Source organism: Stigmatopora argus, chromosome 2 (genome assembly GCF_051989625.1).
Source record: "Stigmatopora argus isolate UIUO_Sarg chromosome 2, RoL_Sarg_1.0, whole genome shotgun sequence".
NCBI lineage: Eukaryota > Metazoa > Chordata > Actinopteri > Syngnathiformes > Syngnathidae > Stigmatopora > Stigmatopora argus.
This window is the reverse complement of record NC_135388.1, coordinates 13,598,004-13,617,926: the sequence shown is the minus strand read 5'-3', so window position 1 is coordinate 13,617,926 and position 19,923 is coordinate 13,598,004. Positions and strand designations below refer to the sequence as shown.

Below are 19,923 nucleotides of genomic sequence, written 5' to 3'. Positions count from 1 at the left end.
CAACAAATTCAAACAACATATCGTGCTTCATTCTGCTCGTCATTCTTTTCAAATCAAAGATCACGCATCACTGTTCGCTCCTGTTGTTTATTGCAACAGATTTCAAACGATCTTTGCAGCTTCAAAACATTCAACAGCTCAACACGAAATAATAAAATATTCAGGATGAATATGACAAAACTCTGTATTTATGGAGACCATTTTTATGCCAGTGTTTGTAAATGTTTAAATTGCATGAAAAGGCAAATGCTGTATCTCAAACTTACACCCACAATGTCTATTTCTAAAATGACAGCTAACCTCAGTTGATTGACATTCCATCTTAGAAAAAAAAATCTCATCACAAATCGTCAAGTGCGATGCAGGAAAAAAATAAACCTGAAAATGCTTTTACAAGAATTTTTCCCCACTCTATGCCAGCACAAAATCCTTAAATTTGGGAGTAAATTGTAAGTAAAAAGCAGTAGTATGTTGATTTACACTTTTGTGGCATTATGATTGGTCAATTGTTTATTTCTTGTCAAAAGTCAATGCTAAACCTGGGCTGCAAATATTAGGTGACGATCAAATAAATGAATTAAATTAGCATATGCGTCACCAGTGCAGGTGGGAAAAAAAGCACGCTAATGGATAAATGTTGCATTGCTAACCAGTGTCAGTGCATAATGGCGGTGTCAATGGCAGTAGTGAGCACACACCCTTTCATTCATTCATTCATTCATTCATTATCCATGGAGTAAGTTTTAAAAGGGGGAAAATACTTACTAATATAATAGTAATTTGAATTTTGAGGTCATGGAACAAATATCTCATAAGTGCAGGTTCCACTGTATACACTGTTCTGTAACATTTTTTGATTTTTCAAATGTAAAAATGTGTGCCTTGGCTCAATATCAAATAAATAGAAATAGAAAGCAGCTCAGATAAATCACCCAAAAAATGCATTCCTTAGGTTGAGAGATGCATAATCCTGGATTTAAAGAAAAGCATTAACAAGTGCAACTCATCTTTTTGCCAACACTAAGAAAATAAAAATGGATAGGATGAAGCCCAAGAGGTACTCGCCCATTTTCTACACGCTGTCACCAAGTGGATGGAACTCTTGGACTAGTTGCCAGTCCATTTCAAGGCACATGGTTAAACTAACATTCCCATTTACGGGCAATTTCAAACTTGTATTGCAACTCGATCTCCTAATACTAGAACTTTTCTCCATTTTTATGATATCAATACGGTAACGTTCTTTTTTCCCCCCTTTATATTCCATATACAAATTTGGAAGATCACGTTTAGGTGTCTACTTGCGTGTCCTCAACTGTCCCAGTCTCCCCTTTGCTCGTCGTCATCGTCATCGTCTTCGTCAGAGTCGGCCGCCACCTTCTTCATCCTCAACATGGCGGCTTTGATGCTTTTCTCCAGCTCGTTGTCTCTGCTGCCCGTGTGAATGGCGGAGCGCGACGGAAGAACCTGCCAGACGACACACGCCAAATTGAATGTAAAACATTGAAAATCCCCCCCCAAAAAAGAAAAGTGATGCTGCCCCGACCTTCTTCAGGGTGACCCCTTGCCGGATGGCCATCATGAGATTATTCCTGGGATCCCCGGCCGGCGGGGAAGGACGCGTGGAGGGTACGGCGGCCTTCCGAAGTCGCTGCAGCGAGGCCAGCACTTCATCCATGGTTCCTATGGCAACAACACGGCACGTCCACAAGCAGTTCACTTTTCTGGTCGTGACCTTCATTTTCCGGGAAAAAAAAATGCGCTGGCTGGATGGCGGATGTACTACGCTGATAGGAAAACATTGTCTGGCCTCAAGAGGGAAGGAAATTGAGGCTTTTGAACACCCCTTCATGTTCTGGATTCAAGTCCCATACAGCTTCATGAAAACGTATTAAAATAACCTCATGAGTGATGTCAAAATCACCGGACTGAACTTTTTAGGTCACCCGAAATGCACATCTTCTGCTTTTAACCTTTTGTTTCCCCCACCAAGGAGTAAACAGCTCATTGCCTGCTTTTCAATGACAGATGTCCAATTCCTTTATACTGAGAAGTGCTCATGTCTTTGTATCATCGAAAGAGCTGGACGTCCAATCCATTTTGATAGTGATCATTCATTGCCAACCCTCCCAGTCAGATTGGATTGGACATCCAGAGCTGTCAATGACCAAGCAATTGGTTATGAACACATGAAAACACCTTGAGACTAAAGAGAAAAAAGTTAAAAGATGTTTAGATTAAAAATGGTGTAGATTCAAGATTACAATTTTAAGGCTTTCATGCACAAATTTGTGGTTGAAGTTGTATTTTTTTTCCAAAGAGAACTCTCCATTTTGGAGAAAACACCATTGTGTGTGGACAATGGAGCCTCACCTATGTTTTGAGTAAGTGTGTTGCTGGTGGGGAGTCGAAGTTCTTCTCCGGCTTTGAGCGGCATTGCTTTTTCCTGAAGAGCAGGAGGAAGAGGAGGAGGAGGAGGTGGCAACGGTGGGGGAGGAGGCGGCGGCGATGTCATCGCTCCACTGGACGGAGCTAGCGACGAAAAGTAGATTTCAACTGGAATGTCGCAGGGTGGGGCATTTTTGGGTGCGGCGCGGCTCGACGGAAGCTCGTTGGATGAGGGGGAAGGACCGAGGTTGATTATTGACAGCGGCTGGGACGGCGGGCAAGATGAGTCTTTAGCAGACCTCCGGTGCTGAGGGGTCTTCAGCACATATTGACCTTGCTGCTTCTTTGAGAGACACGATGAAGAGTGCCAAAAAATAAAACAAAAAAGACGCAACGTGATGAAAATGCATGTTTTTTTAAACTTTGTAACGGAGGTAGTGATTGCTTTCAAGAGAGGATCGAACCTCTTTGAAGGATCTTAATCTGCTGAGAGTCTTCTCTCGCTCCTGGTCCACCCACTGCTTCCTCCTCTCCTCCTCCTCCTTCCTCTTCTCTCGTTTCTACAAACAACAGAGGGCCACAGAAAGAGTCGTGGACGGGGACACCACGGGCAGAATCCGATGGCTGCTCATTAGGAGCATCCGTCGACGCGGGAGGTTTTGCCTGACTGTCGGGTTGCTATAGCGACATACCAAGTGGACCTGATGATGCTGGGTGAAGACGACGGATTTCTGCTCGGCCGCCAGGCGCTTCTGCTCGTTGGCCTCCACGCACTGCTCCTGTATACACACACGTGCGCGCCTCGTGAAGTACGGGAAAGTAGGAGGTCTCAAGATTGGGACTGGCGGGACCTTTCTGTTGCGCAGTTTGGCCCGCTGAACGCAGATGCTGCTTCTTTTAGCCTCCAACTTTTGCAAACGTCTTTTCAGTTGATGGACAGCCGGAGGCTCCACGTGTTGAAGTCCAGTGTGGACCATGCTGTGGAGCTCCTCTTGATCCTCGCACACGTCGTAATACACCACTTCCTCCTTCAGTTCTAAAGCACAAAAGAAAAAATGTTTTTGTAGCTGGAAAGTACAATAAATTCTTCCTCACTGTGTCTCAAGAAACTCCAATGTAAATTGCACAGAGTTTGAACCACAAAAATAGAATAGAATTAAAATAATAAAACATTTCAAACAGTTAACTTAATCGGAAATCAGTGCAGATATTTTATGTTTTCTTTTGCCCTTTTTGCACTTGGCATTAAACTGTGTTATGGATGATTGGATTGAACCTAAAACTTGACTTTCCTGGCTTTTCGTGATGCAAAATCACCAACGGCATCATGAAAAAAACTGGTTGCGCTATTTTAGACTGGATGCAGTGAAACTTTACTGCCTCCTCCACAAATTTCACCGCGGAGTAGACGGTCTACGCATCATGTCAAAGTGGCAGCCCAGGGGCCAAATCTGGCCCGCCGCGTCATTTTGTGTGGCCCAGGAAAGTAAATCATGAGTGCCGACTTTCTGTTTTAGGATCAAATTAAAATGAAGAGTATAGATGTATATTAAATTTCCTGATTTTCCCCCTTTTAAAATCAATAATTGTAATTTTTTAATCATTTTTTTCTGTTTTTAGTTCAAAAATCATTTTGTAAAATCTAAAAATATATTTAAAAAAAAGCTAAAATAAACATTGTTTTAGATCTATAAAAAACTGAATATTCAGGGCTTTTAATCCAGTTCTTTTAATCCATTTATAAAAAAAATATCGAAATATTATATCTAAAATGGTGCGGCCCACGTGAAATCATGTTGACGTTAAAGCGGCCCGCGAACCAACCCGAGTCTGACACCCCCGGTCTACGCCATTAGCTCGATGTTAAAATGAGGGATAATAGTCCAGACAACTGGTTATATAATTGAAAAAAAAATCACTGGGTGGGGGCTCTCGTGGGCCCCTAATACATTGCGCCCTAGGCAGTCGCCCACATTGCTCAGAGCAAAAAAACACAACCTGCAAAACACAGCTGCTAATAGCTAACCTCTGATTTGCCTGCGCAAGGTGTCCGTTTGAGTCACCAACAACTGCTCTTCATTTTCCAGGATCTCGAATTTAGTGTTGTAGAGTTCAAGTTGCGTTTCGTAGAACTGTAGCTCAAGTCGGTCCACAGAGTTTTGCTCCGACGCCAAACCGGAGTCATCCATTGGGCTCGGCTCTTTGCCGTACAAGCTGACAAACTAGAACAAATCAAATATAAATGGAGTGAGTTGATCATTGTCACGTAACTCATTGACATCTGATTTATTTTGACTCGGAGAAGAATGGGTTGGAAGCCTATTGCTGTCGATGAGTGACATTTCCTAATCACCTCTTTTTTGATGCTGGCTTTTTTCCTGTTCAAACACATCTCAGTCGATCTCATGTGCTGCAGGGCTTCTTTCGCCAACATGAAACGCAATTTCTCCATTCGGGGGGCAGCGGAAGCCCAGGCGGCAGCTCCGAAGCGACCCTTGTCCTCCTCCATTTGCTTGACCATACCTAAACGGCCACATCACGCATACAAGTGAGAGGAAGTCGCGTTATGAAGAAAAATCAGGAGGTCTTAGACGATGAGTCACCAGTCAGCGCTTTGGACGTCTGTGCAAAATAGTTGACTGTGATATCCTGAATGGAGGCGACCGCATCCTCGGCTTTGATCCTCCACGCCTCCGCTTCCCTCTCCAGTGCTTCAATCCTCTTAGGGCCCAAGTCGTCCAACTCCAGGGACTTCTGCGGAGTGGAAAGTTCAGGCCGCGTCTTAAAAGAACGGTCTCCATTTTTATTTACCAGGATTTCCATTTTGTGAAGGCAGGCCAGCTCCCGCATGTCTCTGAAGGGCTGCAGCAGATACTGGAAAAAGGACGTGGCCTTGCTGACCAGCTCCTGGTAGGCCTCGTCCTCTTGCACGTAGATGGCCAGCAGCGCCACCATGCGGTCAGCACCGGCGTGACTCTGCAGCAGCTGTGAGGCGAAAGAGGTGGTCATCACTCAAATGTCCATCTTCAATGTCATTCTGCAGTGTTTTAAATGATTCATTCGTGTTTGAATTAAAAGGAAAAGATACGGCGAATGTGAATATGACATGAATAAACTTGCAGAGCATTCAAAGAGCTTTGAAGTCCCAAAACAAAATATAACGAACGCGTGATTCCCTTCCAAAAGGGCACGCATCTCCCCGAGGACTAAAACATTCTTTATCAAAATAGTTCATCTGAGGAAATGGAATTCTAAAAAGTTAGAATGAGATCATTTTTTCCCCGAGTTTAACATCACGTTCATCTTCTGTATTTTGCTCTGACATAATATGAATGCAAAGTAAAAGAGTATTAAAACCCAAGATTTCAAATCAAATGTTATGTTAGCCCTTTATAGGGCACACAGGTTTTCAATCCACTATGGCTGGAAGGCCCCACAACAAACTGTTCCGATAATGGAGGGGTACGAAACACCATCTGAAGCCATCTCTGCAACGAGTAAGCATTTTAAGAATAGTTTTGTAAACTTCAAGCAAAAGCAACGGGGCTTTGTGTGTCATTTTATGTCAGTTAAAGGGACATATTGTCTGGCCATGTTGTTGTCAGCAGCTCCCCAGTCAGCGGTAAAGTGACAACAAAGGCTGTAAATTGGCATTTTTTCCTTTATAAAAAAATATTTAGGTACATCACCTCATTGTTATGCATTGATTTCCATCACTATTTTATACATTACGGAAAAGATGGAAATGTGCACTTTAAAACAGGGGACGCAATAATGCACATTGATCATTTTAAGAGGATATAGTAATAGTTTATCGTTTTACCTCAGACACCAGAAAAACACGCTTAGTGTGATTGACAGATGGCTGGGACACACCCACTGACAAAGAAACCAAGTTGAAAGCCTAATATGATGCACTAATTATTTTTCTTTTTCTATTAACAACAGCATTTACTTTGGCTTAATCCAAAAAAATGTACTCATCGTTGCTTTGCGTTTACGGCACATTTTCACGTGATAACTATGGGGCCGTGTATTTTGTTCCCACGCTACCTGCCGCAGGTGACCTTTGGCCCTGGATATCTCGTTGTGCATGCTCTTGCTCTTGAACTCCTGGAGGTTTTCAAAGTAGTCTTCCACGTCCTTCTCGTTCTGAGAAAAGAGCATATCGAGCACGATGGTCCTCCCGCAAACGTCGATGGCTGTGCTGAAGTACTTCTCCAGCTCCCGACACGGCGTGTCCGAGTCCCTCTGTGCGTCTTCCGAAGCGCATTTCCGGCTCGGGAAGATCAAATCCCAAAGGTTGCCGTCTTCGAACTCGGACAAGTCGGGGAAGCAAGACGCCAACACGTCGCTGACACATGTAAGATGCTGGTGGATGTGTTTTAAGTCGGAGACCGAGCACAGTCTGGCCCAACTGCTTTGAAGGCCACCGGCTAGGCCGAAATCTTCTTTACGTCGCCGCCGCTGTAACGTCCTGTTGTGGCAGATGACTGCGAACTTGCACTCGATGACGTTCCACTGGACGATAAACCCCAGTTTAAACATCTCGGCTTCTTCGAAGATGTTGCTTTTGACCGCGACCCATTCGTCCAAGCTGTCCGGACACTCGCACTCGACGGTGGACATTTTTAAAGGCGATGTTTGAACGTGGGCCCCGTCCTCCAAACCGGGCTTGTTTACAACGTCCGCCATTTGTGTGACGCGAGATGCATTTAGGTGTGGAAAAGGGTGGGAAATTGCACCACTTTCGTCAAATAGACCCCAAAAGACCAGCCTTTTACACGAATGATCCAGCGCTAAAAACACCATTCGACTTGTATTGGGCGTATATCTTTTTGTAACGTGTATGCATTTTATTACTAGTTTTGTGTCCTATATTTGTTTTGCATGTCTTCCTTGTTTAAAGGTATCATTATTTTTGTATAATGGTGTAAAACAACTGTCCCAATTTGCGTGTATTTTTGCAATATCATTATTACTCTCCGAAATCCTGGCCTTTCTAACATTGACATGTCTCTACCGTGACTCAAGAGTCAAAATTGTCTGCAGGCTTTTACCTTGAAATTGCACCATCATTCCAATTACGAGGGTCGATGAACGCACCTCGGTAGTATTTACGTATGTTACATTTCGAATCACATGTTTGGGAATTTCCATCCTGTAAAACAGAACCAAAAGAAGTTTCCACTTTCACTTTCAAATTTTTTTTTACAACAGTATATTTGACCCAATTTTAAAAATAGGCAGTGTTTGCCTTTTTCCCCCTCAGGATGCTTGAAATGTTTTTGACATTTGATCAGCATGCGCCTGCCTCATCTATTTCTGTCGCAACTTGTGCGTGTGTTGCTGCTCTGCTCAGAGTTCAAACCCACAAACACACCACTGTCGGCCTGTAATGGTTGCTTACAAGCTGATTTATTCGGGTAAATGTCAATCCTGTCTCCATTGCTGCATGCATTGTCTTGCTATGTTCATTTTGCTTCAAGTTTAATTGCTGATTCATCATTAGTTTTCTATTGTTCTTTCACAGCCATTCCCCATGGTTCTCATGGATATTAGGGGAACTAGATTGGATGTGATTGCAGAAGAAACTGAGCTTCAAGAGTTAAACAAAGACATGTGCAGCCCTCAAAAGTCTAGTGAGGTAATGACCAGACATGATGATGATGTTTTAAACAATGCTGGTGTTGAGGTAAGCAAAATAAACAATACTTAATGCAAGCAGGTAGCCCAATATCCATTAAGATTCATACAAAGTTGGATCTCAAATAAATGCTCAATGGATTTCCAAACTCTAATGTGCCATTGGTGCCATATGAAAATTTGGAATGTTAATAATTTTCTCAATTTGAGATCCGCCTGAAGACTACTGTCAGAAACCATTAACCCCAGTTTTAGATTGTCACTTCCTCAAAATATCTTGAGTGTATTGAATCCCATGTAGAGTGACATCGACAGCACCAGGAATCAGTTGCAAGAGAAGGTGGTTGAGATGGAGAGCTTTGTGGGTCACCTGGAAGAAATCTTTCTTACTGTAGAGGTAATATGTTTACTAATAAGCAAGGATGGAAATAGTAACATACATTACAGTAAACTTGAAAGGCTATTTGACCACTAATGAATGAATCCAATAATAGATGTACAATCTATTTGAACTGTGTGTTGGCAGCTAATGAACAAATGTGAATTTTTCTGCCATTCCAACCAGTTCAAGTGGATTGGATGTCTACTAGAAAACCAAAAACGCTTTCTAAAAATATCCTTCCATTATTTATTTTACAACTTGGCGGGAGTTCTGAGATCGGCGGTTCGATCCCAGGTCCGGACCTTCTTGTATGGAGTTTGCATGTTCTTCGCGGGCTTACGTGGGTTTTCTCCGGGTACCCCGGTTTCCTCCCATATCCTAAAAACATGCAGTGTAGGCTGCTGATTGAACACTCTAAATTGCCCCTAGGTATGAGTGAGTGTGACTTGTTGTCCGTTTCCGGGGGGATGAAAACAGCCACGTAATTGGATGCCTTGGATGCCTATCATGGTCAGTGACACTGGATGAGTTAACTTGAGTGGACGTGTATACGCAGGAGAATTTTGGCCGACGGGAACAGCACTTGGAGCAGCACTACACCGACGTGCTTCAGACAATATCGCAGCGTTATGACGAGCGTGCGGCCAGATTGGAAGACGAGAAGAAGATGAAGCTGGAGGTTCTTTACGCCAAGCTCCTAGCCTGCGGCCACGCACTGGACGCCTCCAAGGAGCTCATCGAGGAAGCCAAAGAAGTGTACCGAAACCAGGATAACAGGCTTTTTCTCAAGGTATCCATCCACCTCCAGTATTTATTCATTCAACTGTCTTGCTTTCTATCATTCACATCTTCCTATTGTTTTGGGGCAGGCAGTGGTTCCCACCATTAATAGGTAAGTAAGACAGTCCAGTGAGAAGGTTAGCTGACATCCGATTCGTGTTCATATTCACTGTGATCGGAGAGAATAGACGCCAAGCATCTATTTTAACCGGGAATGATGGATATGATCGAGTTCATCCAGATAGATGCTAAAATTCAACATTTTTTTTGTTCTTCTTCATTCAGAATTGAAGAGTTCGCCAAAGAGGAAATGGACCTCACACTAGCTACAAATCTAGAATTAGAAACTCCGCTTGCTGACCTGTCAGATGTCAAAAGCATGATGGATTCCATCAACATCGTCCCAGGTTTGAGTTTCATTTCTTAACAGTTTCAACCATGTCAGACTTGATAAACACAAACTTTTTATCTAGGGTACCCGCAAGCAGTTTATTTTTGATAGGAACGGTGTAAGCTGTAAAATCTGCATCCTTTATTCAATGTTGCCTAATGCCAAAAGATTAGGCACATTCAAACTGTAATGATATTGTACCAAAATCTGCAAGATTGCTCAAGACTGCTGGATGTCCACAGCTCCCTCTGCCCCAGTTATAAACCCTCAAATGGCAAACTCGGCCTCTAAGACATCCCTGCGTGTGCGCTGGAGTCTGTTCTCTGACGACACTGTGGAGTTTTACGAGCTGTACTACAGACCCGTGCTGCAGGACGTGCCTCCAGACAGCACGACCGACTTGCACGGTATAGACTGCCGTCACGACACCATCTGCTCTTGATGCACTTTTAATATTTTTGGGAAGCCCTCCCTACTACCCATGCCTTTTCTCTTCAGTAAGCAAGTTAAAAATGAAAGAGACTCACTGCACAGTGAGAGAGCTTCTGCCTGGCACTCAATATGAGCTCTGGGTGACGGCCACCAACACAACAGGCATCAGCCCCGCCAGTGAGAAGGTCTTATATATGACCGGTAACTTTTTTTTTTGGAGATCTTCAGTGGAAGTAAAAGAATTGGAGATAGCGAGGTTGGTCGTCGCATGGATTAGTTGTCACCAATGTTCCCTCTAAGCTGCGCGCGTGCGCAGTTGCGCACTAGTCTCGTCTTCTCTGCGCACAGCAAATCATATGGAGCGCACAGCAAATCATATGGAGCGCACAATTTTTATTTTTGCTGTGAGGCCGACGCGCGAACCACTCATCCGCCGGGCCGCCCCATTCATAGATATTAATCATTACATTTTATTATTACTAAATAATTTATGTGTAGTAGACATGCACCTGCTTATGGCAGGTGTGATACTGGTGTGTACCCATAGTGAGCAATGATGATGTTGCTCACACCGATACTCAGTGTGCTCAGGGAGGTTCTTTCTGCCCAGACAAACAAAAAATTTGAGGGAACATTGGTTGTCACATTGGTTGTCACACTGGTCATAACTTGACCAGCAAGGTGTGGACTTGAAGATATTCATGAAAGACTGAATTATCCGATAACCAACCTCACTCTCCCCTACAAACATATCATCATTACCCATAGATTTTTTATTGTTATTTATTTGTACTCACATGACTGGATTCTTTTTCTCCAAATGTCCATAGTTCCATTGGCTCCAGTGATCAAGCGAAGGGAATGCTGCAGTTGTCCAGGCGCTGCTCTTATACGTTGGGAGTCAGGAAACCCTGATCCGGTTGACTCCTATACTCTTGAGCTCACTGAACTGAATGGGCCTGACGGCACTGAGAAGGGGGTCACTGAGTAAGAATGCATCATCATCACCATCATCTTGTGAGATAATAGATTCATAGTGTACCTCTTGAGTACTTATTTTTAACTTCCCTGCATTCAAGCCATTGTTGATCTTTCAAAAGACGAGCGTAAAATGCTTGCCTACGACTGAATGGCGACTTTAACAAGGTTAAGGCGTGTTGAAAATAAGTTAATATATTGAGAATGTCTGTCCTACGTCACAATTCCCAGATCTGTGGTAGCAGTGCCCACATGTCAGTGTCTGATCCAGCTCCAGGCAGGCCGCCATTACCACATCTCTGTTAGAGCGGTCAATATCGGTGGACCCAGTGACAGGAGTGAGGTCATTGGCATCTCCACTTCTGGTGGGAAGCAACAAAGTTGACACTTTATAATTACCATTCAGATGACAGACCAACTAAAGCTCATTTAAACCTTTTGCTCTAGGCACATTTTTCCATCTCATAGAAGACACAGCCCACCCATGCCTGTCCATTTCTGATGACGGTTTTACTATTTTCTATGGTGATGATGAGCTGCCTATCAGTGCTATGGCTTTCGATGATAACAACTTTACCAGGTAAATTAGAAAATGGAATTTCATGTTCATGTTAAAGATCTGAGGCCCAACTGAGATGCCTCGAACCCTCAAAAGGGCACTTGTTAATTTCTTGATGGCAGATGACGACCAATACATTTTGACGGGGTGATGCAGTCAGGAAATGGACGTTTAGATCTGTGAATGGCACAGAGACATTCACCGCCAGCCCTTTAAGTTAAAATGAATTGGTCATCTATCGTTGTCAATGGCAGTGATTTAAATACTGTAATTTAGAGTGTAACTGGTCGCCATAACCAAGGTCTTTCTAATTTAGTTTTAAACCTTTTAATGCTACATGTACAATAATGTTAACTTCCGATATACAACAATGCTTATTAAAATGTTGTATTGAGACTTGGGGTCGATACATTCGGGCATCATGCCACTTCTACCAAATGTTAAGCAATATTATCGCCAACATGCCCCCCTTCCCAAAAAGCACCCCTTTGCAGTAATCATATTTGTTTATTAGGTGTGTAGCAGTCCTTGGGGATCTGATTCCAGTGCGAGCGAGACATTACTGGGAGGTGGAAGTGGACGACAGAACAGAGTTCAGAATTGGAGTTGCATATGAAGACACCGAAAGAGATTCCTACCTAGGAGGCAACGCCACCTCTTGGTGTATGAGACACATCCTCACGACTTCAAGGTGATGGAGCTCCCATGTTCCTTAAAATCTGTTCTATACATCAGTGCTTCCCAAACTTTTTTTGCTGCGGGGCACATTTTGCATTGCAAAAATCTCAATGCACACCATCCACTGAAAATCTAATTTAAAACTATGTCGCACACTGGTTGGGGAAAACATTCAATAATTCATTTGCTGCCTTGACGAGCAATGCAATGTTTTGGAAGAGCCAAAATTAATTATTCAAAATCAATGATAGAAAATCCAGTCTCCTAATTTAAAGTTTTAACTACTACTTATCTGTTCGATAGTAATTTGGCACTTCTGCGTCATTGAATTCAGTTTTCACAATTTGCTGCACATCCTCAGTTTTCCAGAAATTGGTTTATATCAAACGACATAGTATTTAAATAACACCAAAGACCATGAACAAACAACACTTTTCTATTTTTCCAGACACAAATATGAGTTTCTGCACAATGGCCAGAGCCCTGACCTGAGGATCACTGTGAATCCAGTCCGAATAGGCCTGGCTTTGGACTATGACCAGGGCACTCTCTCGTTTTATAACGTGGACCTCGAACAACACCTGCACACCTTCCAGTGTCATTTTCAGGATTATGTACGACCTTGCTTTGGCCTGGACAGCCCAGGTGCTCTGACCATACACACTGGCAAAGAAGCCCCAAAATACACATTACACTAGTAGACATCCAATCTATTCAAAGTAAGAGGTCTGAGAGGGAATGAACATTGTTTGCAGGTCTCACTTTTAATGGATTGGACGTCTATCAACGTCACTAGCAGCCAATGAGTTAATCAACATTACATAAATAAGCAAAGCAGAAAAAAGTCAAATAAAGCTGTTTTTATTATAGTATTCCATGGGAACAGACAGCCATTATTTTCCAAGAGAAGAAATAGGTTTTAACATATGGGTAAACCATCTGTTACGGAATTCAAATAGCTTCAAGAAAAAGATGGGGCCAAATTTGTGACCAACAAAATATGCCTTGCTGATTAAATCTGATCAACGTAACGTTGTTATGTATATCCCAAAACAGTTAAGTGGTTGCAGAAGATCCAATTTGTTTTCTTGGTAATGTTTTCATGACCTTGTTTCTGGAAGTGACTAAGTTGATAAAGAGGTCAAATAAATAACCTTTTTGCATTGTCTTCTTGGGCTAGTCTATAGACATCTTTAAAAAAAGTACTTGATGTGACAGAATTCATATCGTAACAAAAAAATGGGGCTGTTTTGTCATACAAAAAAATAATAAAAGTATCTCTACCTGCTCACTAACATCTGTAGGCACAATGAAAAAAAAATACTGCAAAACACCATTAGGTGGTTGCAGATGTAATTTGCTTTTATGTAGTCTTTTTTAATTACCATTGTTTCAGAAAGTGACCAAGTTGATGAGGTAAATAAATACCTTGTTGCCTTGTGTTCATTCCTCCACTTTTCATTAAGCTGAAAAGTATTTGATGCCCAAATTACTAAAAACTGTCGTGAGAGGGCAGCATTAGTCTACGCACAATAACCGAATATGGCTAGCCCCCAATACCCCCACCCCCCCAAAATCAGAAAACATAAACATGGTCATTTGTGAGGGTTTCTATGTTTTTGTTTTTCTTTTTAAACTCTTTTATTGCCAATATAAGCATGCAAAACCGAACTGCCGCCAAATGTAAAGTGAAGAAAGACACTTGAGCGAGCAGTCAAAATGTAAAAGTGGATTTTTCTTTACGGTTGGATTCAAGCATCTTGCTAAAAGTAGATTTTTTTGTGTGTGTATCTTACATATTGAGCCAAGTCATGTGTCACTGCTCTTACTGCTACGTGTCCTCTCCTCTTCCTCATCGGAAGAGTCCCCACCATAGGGCACCAGGCCTGAGGCGTCTAACACCATCTTGGGTTTCTTCTCGTATGTGTCTTGAACTAATTCTGTAAGACACAAAAGGGAGGGAGGGAGAGAGAGAGAGAAAGAAACCCAAAGGAACGCATTGAAGAACCCCATGTTAGCGGCAGTTTGCAGTCAGTTGGATCCCCAGTCAGCCAGGTCAAGACATCCATGGCGCGCAGGTCCGTGAACATGTGGAGAGAGAGAGAAAGAACAAGGGAAAGACAAAAAGACATATAGAAGAAGACAATGTTAGTAGCGTCCAGCAGGAGTGAAAATCTCACAGGCTTCACTCCTCTGTCATTCCTCCACAGGGGGCGGAGGTGCCATTTCACGCCAGACCAATTCACTGGGATGTCACATGCTCCTCTGGGTTTCAACAAGTTCTCCCAGAGCACCAGTGGTATACAACCTTTTACGGACTGTATCATTTGACCAAATTAAAAGGGGGCAAATAGCTTAAATGAGAATTTTGGTCAGTTAGAGACACATTTCAGCTCCTCCTTCCACCCTACTTTTTTCCTTCAAAGATTTATAATCTCAGAGTTGGTCAAGTGAATTGAAGCGCTTACCACTATACATCTTTTTACAAGTGTATTGTTTTCTGGGGGCTTGATGGAGAAAGCTAAGGATTTTTACCACTAGGAATTGTGTGTGAGATAATAGTAAAAATGTCCATTGAAGTGTACTTCATCTGTTGGGATATAAGGTGATAAAAATGGGGGGCGTACCCGAAGATGCGACGTCAATGGGCGGACTGTCCGGACCTTGGGTAGTCATATCGCAGGGTCGCTTGCGGGGGCCGGAGGTGAGAACGGTGGAGGGAGGTGGTGGTGGGGGCATCAGCATGCTAAAAAGCCCAAAGTTATTAACATAACATTCCGGATCATTAATTTACACAATGAGGTGAATTTAAAAGTACAAACCTCTCTACTATTTTGTCTTGGATGATAGCGGGAGGAATAATGGAGTCTTGAAGAGTAGGAGCCTCTTGGGAGCAGCTGGCAGGCTAAACGTGATCAAAATGTTTCACCATTATTTTTGACGGCAGTGTTCAATACGCATCGACACTATTGTTCAAACCACCTGCAACATTCATTTCATAATATATTGATTGAGAGCTTTTCACCTAACCTTTTGTTCCTCAGTGGCATCACAAAAATGCTGATGTGAACTTCCTGTGTCAGGCTGAGTGTGTAACGATCCTACAGGGTCCGTTGTAATACCTCGACCAGCACCCTTTAACACAGCATAACCCACATTTACACAAGCCTTTGAAAAAACAGTGTGCAAGTAAGTCATGAGAGCCTCAAATAAGAAAAGCACTGTAAAAAATAAAACATCCTACAGTTGTGCTGACAAAAAAATATAAACCAAAAGACTCAAATTCTGGAGCAATTTATTTTAAGGATTCCCAACTTATTTTATTGAGTTATAATATTGTTAAGTTACTTTAAATGAGTTCAATTAACTTTTAATTGAGCTATATTTTATTTTAAAAAAATCATAAATTTGTTTAATTAGCCATTCATTTTTTTCTCATACTGAAATTGAAAAATTCAAGTGAAATTGGTTGACTTGAAATTTCATGTTAAGCCATTCTTTAATTTTTTTCGTAGAGTCTAGATTTCAAAATCATGGGGATAATTACTCAGATTTCCCAAGTTTAAAAACATAAGACGATACATACTTCACACAACTTCTATATGGACATCACATTGGTCATGCAGGCTACAAAATTAAAGTTCATATAAGCGTGGCCTATAGGGCCCAAAATGACAAGCGTACATATGTGGATGCCAGGTCTCAATTATACTTGTATATATGTTTTCAATAGCTTCAAGTCTGTCAGGGCGCTACACTCAAGTAGTTTTTCTCGTGGAATCAAACTTTGAAATCATACCCGTCCATTAATGGTGAACTTACCCTCCTGAAACTTTGTAGCTATGTATCACAAGCCAGTATCTCTCCATCCGCAGAGGCAGAATTTTTATTTTTATATCAGGGAAGATTAAATTATTTGCAAATGAATAGTTGGGAGTTCACCAGTAATGGGTATCCTTTTGTAGTTTGGGAACTGGCCAGTAGACGGCTGCCATCTGCACGTTTATGCACACGAGTGCTTAATATTAAAAAATGATATTGTTTTCAATGAATGAATCAAATAGAAGTGAAAACTAATCAAACTAAAAAGAACATAAACAGAAGTACACTTTGGTTATGGCACCCAGCAACATTCAAGATTTTAGTTGTTTGAATTTATTTTTATTGTATTTAAACATGTGCCCTATGAAAGGTTCATCCTTTACGATCAAGGATTCTTACTCGGGAGTAATTTCACACAAGCAGTAACAACCCACTGCAATACTTTGAAAAGATTACCTCCACAAGATAGGGATTTGGATTCCGTGGACACACCGGATACTGAACCATTGCCTGAGGAGACGGAGGGGTTGTCGACATGTTAGAATGGCTTGGGGGACCGTTTGCATTACTCCAATAACCACCGGCTCCCGGGTATGCTGAATAGCCTCCAGCATACCCATTGGCGGGGTAGTTATACCAGGAAGACTGGCTAGAGTAATTGCGATTAGGTGGATATCCATGAGCTGCGTATGCTGAAAGGAAAGTGTAGAATGGGGTATTAACGGCGTCGCTCACACACTATTAGTAACAGGCTATGACCAACCAATAGTTGGACCACTGGCGGGATGTGAGAAGTTAACATCTAAATGTTGCCATCCCCGTTTAGAGTGAAAGGAAACTCACGTTGCGTCGAGGCGGTGACCGTGTACGACGACTTTAAGCGGGTGTGCTCGGCTCTCACCTATCGGGGGAGGGAAGAAACACAATGAATACACTGTGACTGCGGAGTTGTTGATGCTGGAAATATGTGTATTGTGGGTAGTTGCAGAGCACTCAGGACCTAACTCTGGAGATCAGGCGGTTCACGCTACCACTGCTACTCTTGGAGGTGGGTATCAGTGATAACTATATACTTTTATAGCTTCACCTTCTTAAACCTCCGTGAGTTTCATTCGCTTTGAGATGTGGTGAGCAACTTACAGTTTGTAACAGACTCTCTGCAAGTAACTTGGCGGCCTCCAGTCCAGCTGCGTTTGGATGACTGACAAAACAAGCACCATTGTTAGCACACAACTACTGGTACTTACTATATTGTTTCAGACTATATGGCAAACATAAAAAAAAATAACATGTGCCTGAAGGAGATGCTCTCTTACCTGATGTAAACATAGAGCGGCTCAAAAGACTCCCGTTTGGACGCCTGTTCAATGTAGCCGGAGCCTTTGCCCCTGAGGAAGACTCGGGCTCCCGTTTCAGTCTGGATATGACCCAAGTATGTTCCTCCGGGACCTTCAACCTTTTCATTTACGTTGAACGATGGCAGTGACTGTTCCAAGCCCACAAAGATTTTTGTGTGGACAAAGTTCTACAAAGAAACAATGACATTTTATAACACGTTTTGCCTTAACCCTACAACACAGAGACACAATTTAATCCCCCTTTCCCTTGATTATAATATTTTATTAGCAGATGCAGTAACCCATGGCTCTCATCTTTAAACCAAGGATCTTCTCTCTGCTTTTTAATTTGGGAGGTGGGTATCAGTGAAGACAACATGGTCTCCAATTGTCTCACTTTCTTAACCTCCAAATTAAAATATCAATGGTTTTGAAAAGAAGTACACCAACCCCCGGGTGAGGAGCGGCCGGTCGATGGCCCTGACTCGGCGTTGAGCTGGTGTTGGAGGTTTGTCGGGGGGGCTGAGGGTACAGCGTGAGGGGGGGAATAATGGGCATCGGCTTCCCTCCTGAAGCCGCGGAGACCCTCAACATATCCTCGGCGATGATCTCTTTAATTCTCGAGACCGCTTCTATGGCGAAGGACAAGAGAAAAACTTAGTGATAAGCATAGCACGCTTGAAAATGCGGGTAAGGAAGATACCACTTACTATTAACCTGCTCCTGGGTCTTTGCCTGGACATGCAAATACAAAGGTCTTTGTCTAAAAGGAGACAAATGACAAATGTCATGGACAACAGGGAAGTTCACGATTTCATGTGAAAGAACGTGCACTTAAACATTCTACGTTCGACTTGTAAGGGTTGTCAGGGTGTTCAAAAATGTGATCGCAATTGTTCATCCTAAAATGTCTGGTGGATCATACTGGCATTAAGTGTGCAGTTGCTTGTTTTAGGCCAAAATTTTTGCCACCGAGTACCTACCCTCCTGCTTTTTCCCTTTCAACATCAGTCATGTAATTTCCTCGAGTTGAGACCACTGCCCCGCTACACAGTCGAATCTGAGAATGAATCCAGAAACGCAAATTAAAATCTTCATGGCATCTGCTATCCTCGATGCTGAACTTCAAAGAACGACTTTTCACACACCTCCTCTTGGGTTTTGCCCTTAGTAAGAAGGTCTCTGCAGTTTATAGGCACATCGTTTATATCAACCTCCGTGATAACTAATTCTTCTATTAGGGGCGGAGTGGGCACACAAACCGGGGTCTGGGTGAAATTAAGAGGGGAAAAAAACCATCTGAATGCTAGTATGCTATTGTGATTAACAGAATTTAAACACACATGTACCAACTTTGGTCAACAATGGTGGGGGAGTCAAAAGTTTCCCTTTGGCCATCAACATGGCGTTTATCTTAGCAGCCATGGCGGCGGCCATTTCGACCCCTCCCGGAGGTTCCGGTTTGTTCGGTCCCGCCATTAGGTGTTCTTTTTGCTGCGTTGGAAGAGAACTGTTTGAAGAAGGCTTGCCAACGGCCTTTGGGACACTAAGGGCAACATTCCCGGTGCCCCCCTCAATAGACTGAGCTGGTTGATCCCATCGGCTGCTTAGACACCTGAAAAGGCAATAAATGATGCATTAGTACAATAAACACGGGGTGGTATCCTTTGATCCACCACATAAATAGTGCCAAAAGAGCACTAGAAAAAAATCTAAGAATCATTTTAACAAATTTACTTGAGGTTGTGCATGAGTTTTTTGCTAATATAAAGTATGGTCATAAACAACCGTAGATGAGGATTAGTATTTCTTGTTAGAGTACCAGATTTAATCAAACATTCCCAGTGTACCATCAACAAAAAAAGATGTTCAGTATTTTAGCAATCATAGGCTTTCTATCATTTAGATTTGAATTAGCACACATTCTGAAAAGTATACGTTCTTCTGTGCAGAATTCAACAACTTAACGTACGCTACTGTAACAAGCCACCAAAATCTAACTCCAAACCGATTATTTGGGAAAATTGGTTATTATGCCCTACAACAAGCATCGACACGAATAAATGAGAACACATTTTAGGCGGTAAATTAAAGCTACAACACGCACAGCAAATATGCCAGCATAGCTAGCAAAAGTAGCAGGCCACGGCTCACGAGTATTATAATGATCTTGCCCGCCATTTAACATAGAGACGTTTTGTGATATTTCTTTGATACTGATTTACATAGTAGATGGATCAAACTTACGGTGTTTGCCCAGCCATTCCTGAAGGCATGATAGTATTACGTGAAGAAGCATGAGAGTTAAAAGACTCTAGAACATCGTTGATCGAACACTGCCGCCATCGAGCGCGGCTCAGCCCGCTGCCTAACTGTCGACTTCCGGTGACGTCTTCCAATAGAGAGTGTATATCTTATCTTAGATGTCTGCTGCGCGCTGTGGGACAATCTAATGGGACATTAGCGGGAAATTAAATTGGAAATTATATTTCATTCGTTTGTGCCGCAGGAAGTTTCCTTTGTGCACTTA

The 19,923-nt window shown here is 42.5% G+C and overlaps 3 protein-coding genes and 1 non-coding gene across 7 annotated transcripts; 1 reads left to right on the top strand and 3 right to left on the bottom strand.

Moving 5' to 3' along the window:
• Nucleotides 1–71: 71 nt before the first annotated feature.
• On the bottom strand, nt 72–7,096 carry whamm (WASP homolog associated with actin, golgi membranes and microtubules). Of its 2 annotated transcripts, none has more exons than XM_077595002.1 (11): nt 6,442–7,096; nt 5,200–5,373; nt 4,992–5,142; nt 4,742–4,911; nt 4,415–4,610; nt 3,240–3,424; nt 3,081–3,167; nt 2,853–2,948; nt 2,374–2,731; nt 1,547–1,683; nt 72–1,467 (listed from the first exon to the last, which is right to left on the bottom strand). In XM_077595002.1, exons 1-11 carry the CDS (start codon nt 7,081–7,083, stop codon nt 1,312–1,314), a joined length of 2,352 nt encoding a protein of 783 aa, XP_077451128.1. In that variant the 5' UTR covers nt 7,084–7,096; the 3' UTR covers nt 72–1,311. The 2 variants fall into 2 exon arrangements, with proteins under 2 accessions (XP_077451128.1, XP_077451130.1); XM_077595004.1 differs by having other exon boundaries at nt 2,374–2,728.
• Nucleotides 6,631–13,402, top strand: fsd2 (fibronectin type III and SPRY domain containing 2). Of its 3 annotated transcripts, none has more exons than XM_077595008.1 (14): nt 6,631–7,107; nt 7,661–7,814; nt 7,922–8,035; nt 8,336–8,431; nt 8,973–9,206; nt 9,286–9,308; nt 9,482–9,603; nt 9,830–9,994; nt 10,086–10,220; nt 10,850–11,006; nt 11,229–11,362; nt 11,445–11,577; nt 12,071–12,247; nt 12,683–13,402. In XM_077595008.1, the coding sequence occupies exons 3-14, from the start codon at nt 7,931–7,933 to the stop codon at nt 12,930–12,932; spliced, it is 1,731 nt and encodes a 576-aa protein (XP_077451134.1). In that variant the 5' UTR covers nt 6,631–7,107; nt 7,661–7,814; nt 7,922–7,930; the 3' UTR covers nt 12,933–13,402. The 3 variants fall into 3 exon arrangements, with proteins under 3 accessions (XP_077451134.1, XP_077451133.1, XP_077451135.1); XM_077595009.1 differs by having other exon boundaries at nt 6,648–6,751; XM_077595007.1 differs by having other exon boundaries at nt 6,631–7,814.
• LOC144070638 (KH homology domain-containing protein 4-like) lies at nt 13,080–19,798 on the bottom strand. Its single transcript, XM_077595010.1, has 14 exons — nt 19,641–19,798; nt 18,747–19,008; nt 18,542–18,661; nt 18,377–18,453; nt 18,104–18,156; nt 17,844–18,025; nt 17,373–17,581; nt 17,197–17,257; nt 16,900–16,957; nt 16,513–16,748; nt 15,265–15,369; nt 15,057–15,139; nt 14,862–14,980; nt 13,080–14,174 (listed from the first exon to the last, which is right to left on the bottom strand). Exons 1-14 carry the CDS (start codon nt 19,667–19,669, stop codon nt 14,044–14,046), a joined length of 1,725 nt encoding a protein of 574 aa, XP_077451136.1. The 5' UTR covers nt 19,670–19,798; the 3' UTR covers nt 13,080–14,043.
• On the bottom strand, nt 17,670–17,804 carry LOC144070755 (small nucleolar RNA SNORA47). The gene has a single exon (XR_013299461.1). It is a non-coding gene; the product is annotated as a small nucleolar RNA SNORA47 (small nucleolar RNA).
• Nucleotides 19,799–19,923: the final 125 nt, after the last annotated feature.

Excerpts from the sequence above, each read along its gene's own strand:
- whamm (XM_077595002.1), bottom strand. The coding sequence starts at position 7,083 with ATGGCGGACGTTGTAAACAAGCCCGGTTTGGAGGACGGGGCCCACGTT. Across the intron at positions 5,374-6,441 it reads CCAAAGGTCACCTGCGGCAG|CTGCTGCAGAGTCACGCCGG; the intron begins GTAGCGTGGGAA and ends TTCGCCTCACAG. Across the intron at positions 2,949-3,080 it reads AGCATCATCAGGTCCACTTG|AAACGAGAGAAGAGGAAGGA; the intron begins GTATGTCGCTAT and ends TGTTGTTTGTAG.
- fsd2 (XM_077595008.1), top strand. The coding sequence starts at position 7,931 with ATGGTTCTCATGGATATTAGGGGAACTAGATTGGATGTGATTGCAGAA. Across the intron at positions 9,207-9,285 it reads ATAACAGGCTTTTTCTCAAG|GCAGTGGTTCCCACCATTAA; the intron begins GTATCCATCCAC and ends GTTTTGGGGCAG. Across the intron at positions 12,248-12,682 it reads CACATCCTCACGACTTCAAG|ACACAAATATGAGTTTCTGC; the intron begins GTGATGGAGCTC and ends CTATTTTTCCAG.
- LOC144070638 (XM_077595010.1), bottom strand. The coding sequence starts at position 19,669 with ATGCCTTCAGGAATGGCTGGGCAAACACC. Across the intron at positions 18,454-18,541 it reads AGGGCAAAACCCAAGAGGAG|ATTCGACTGTGTAGCGGGGC; the intron begins GTGTGTGAAAAG and ends ATTCATTCTCAG. Across the intron at positions 16,749-16,899 it reads GGTCACCGCCTCGACGCAAC|CATACGCAGCTCATGGATAT; the intron begins GTGAGTTTCCTT and ends CTTTCCTTTCAG.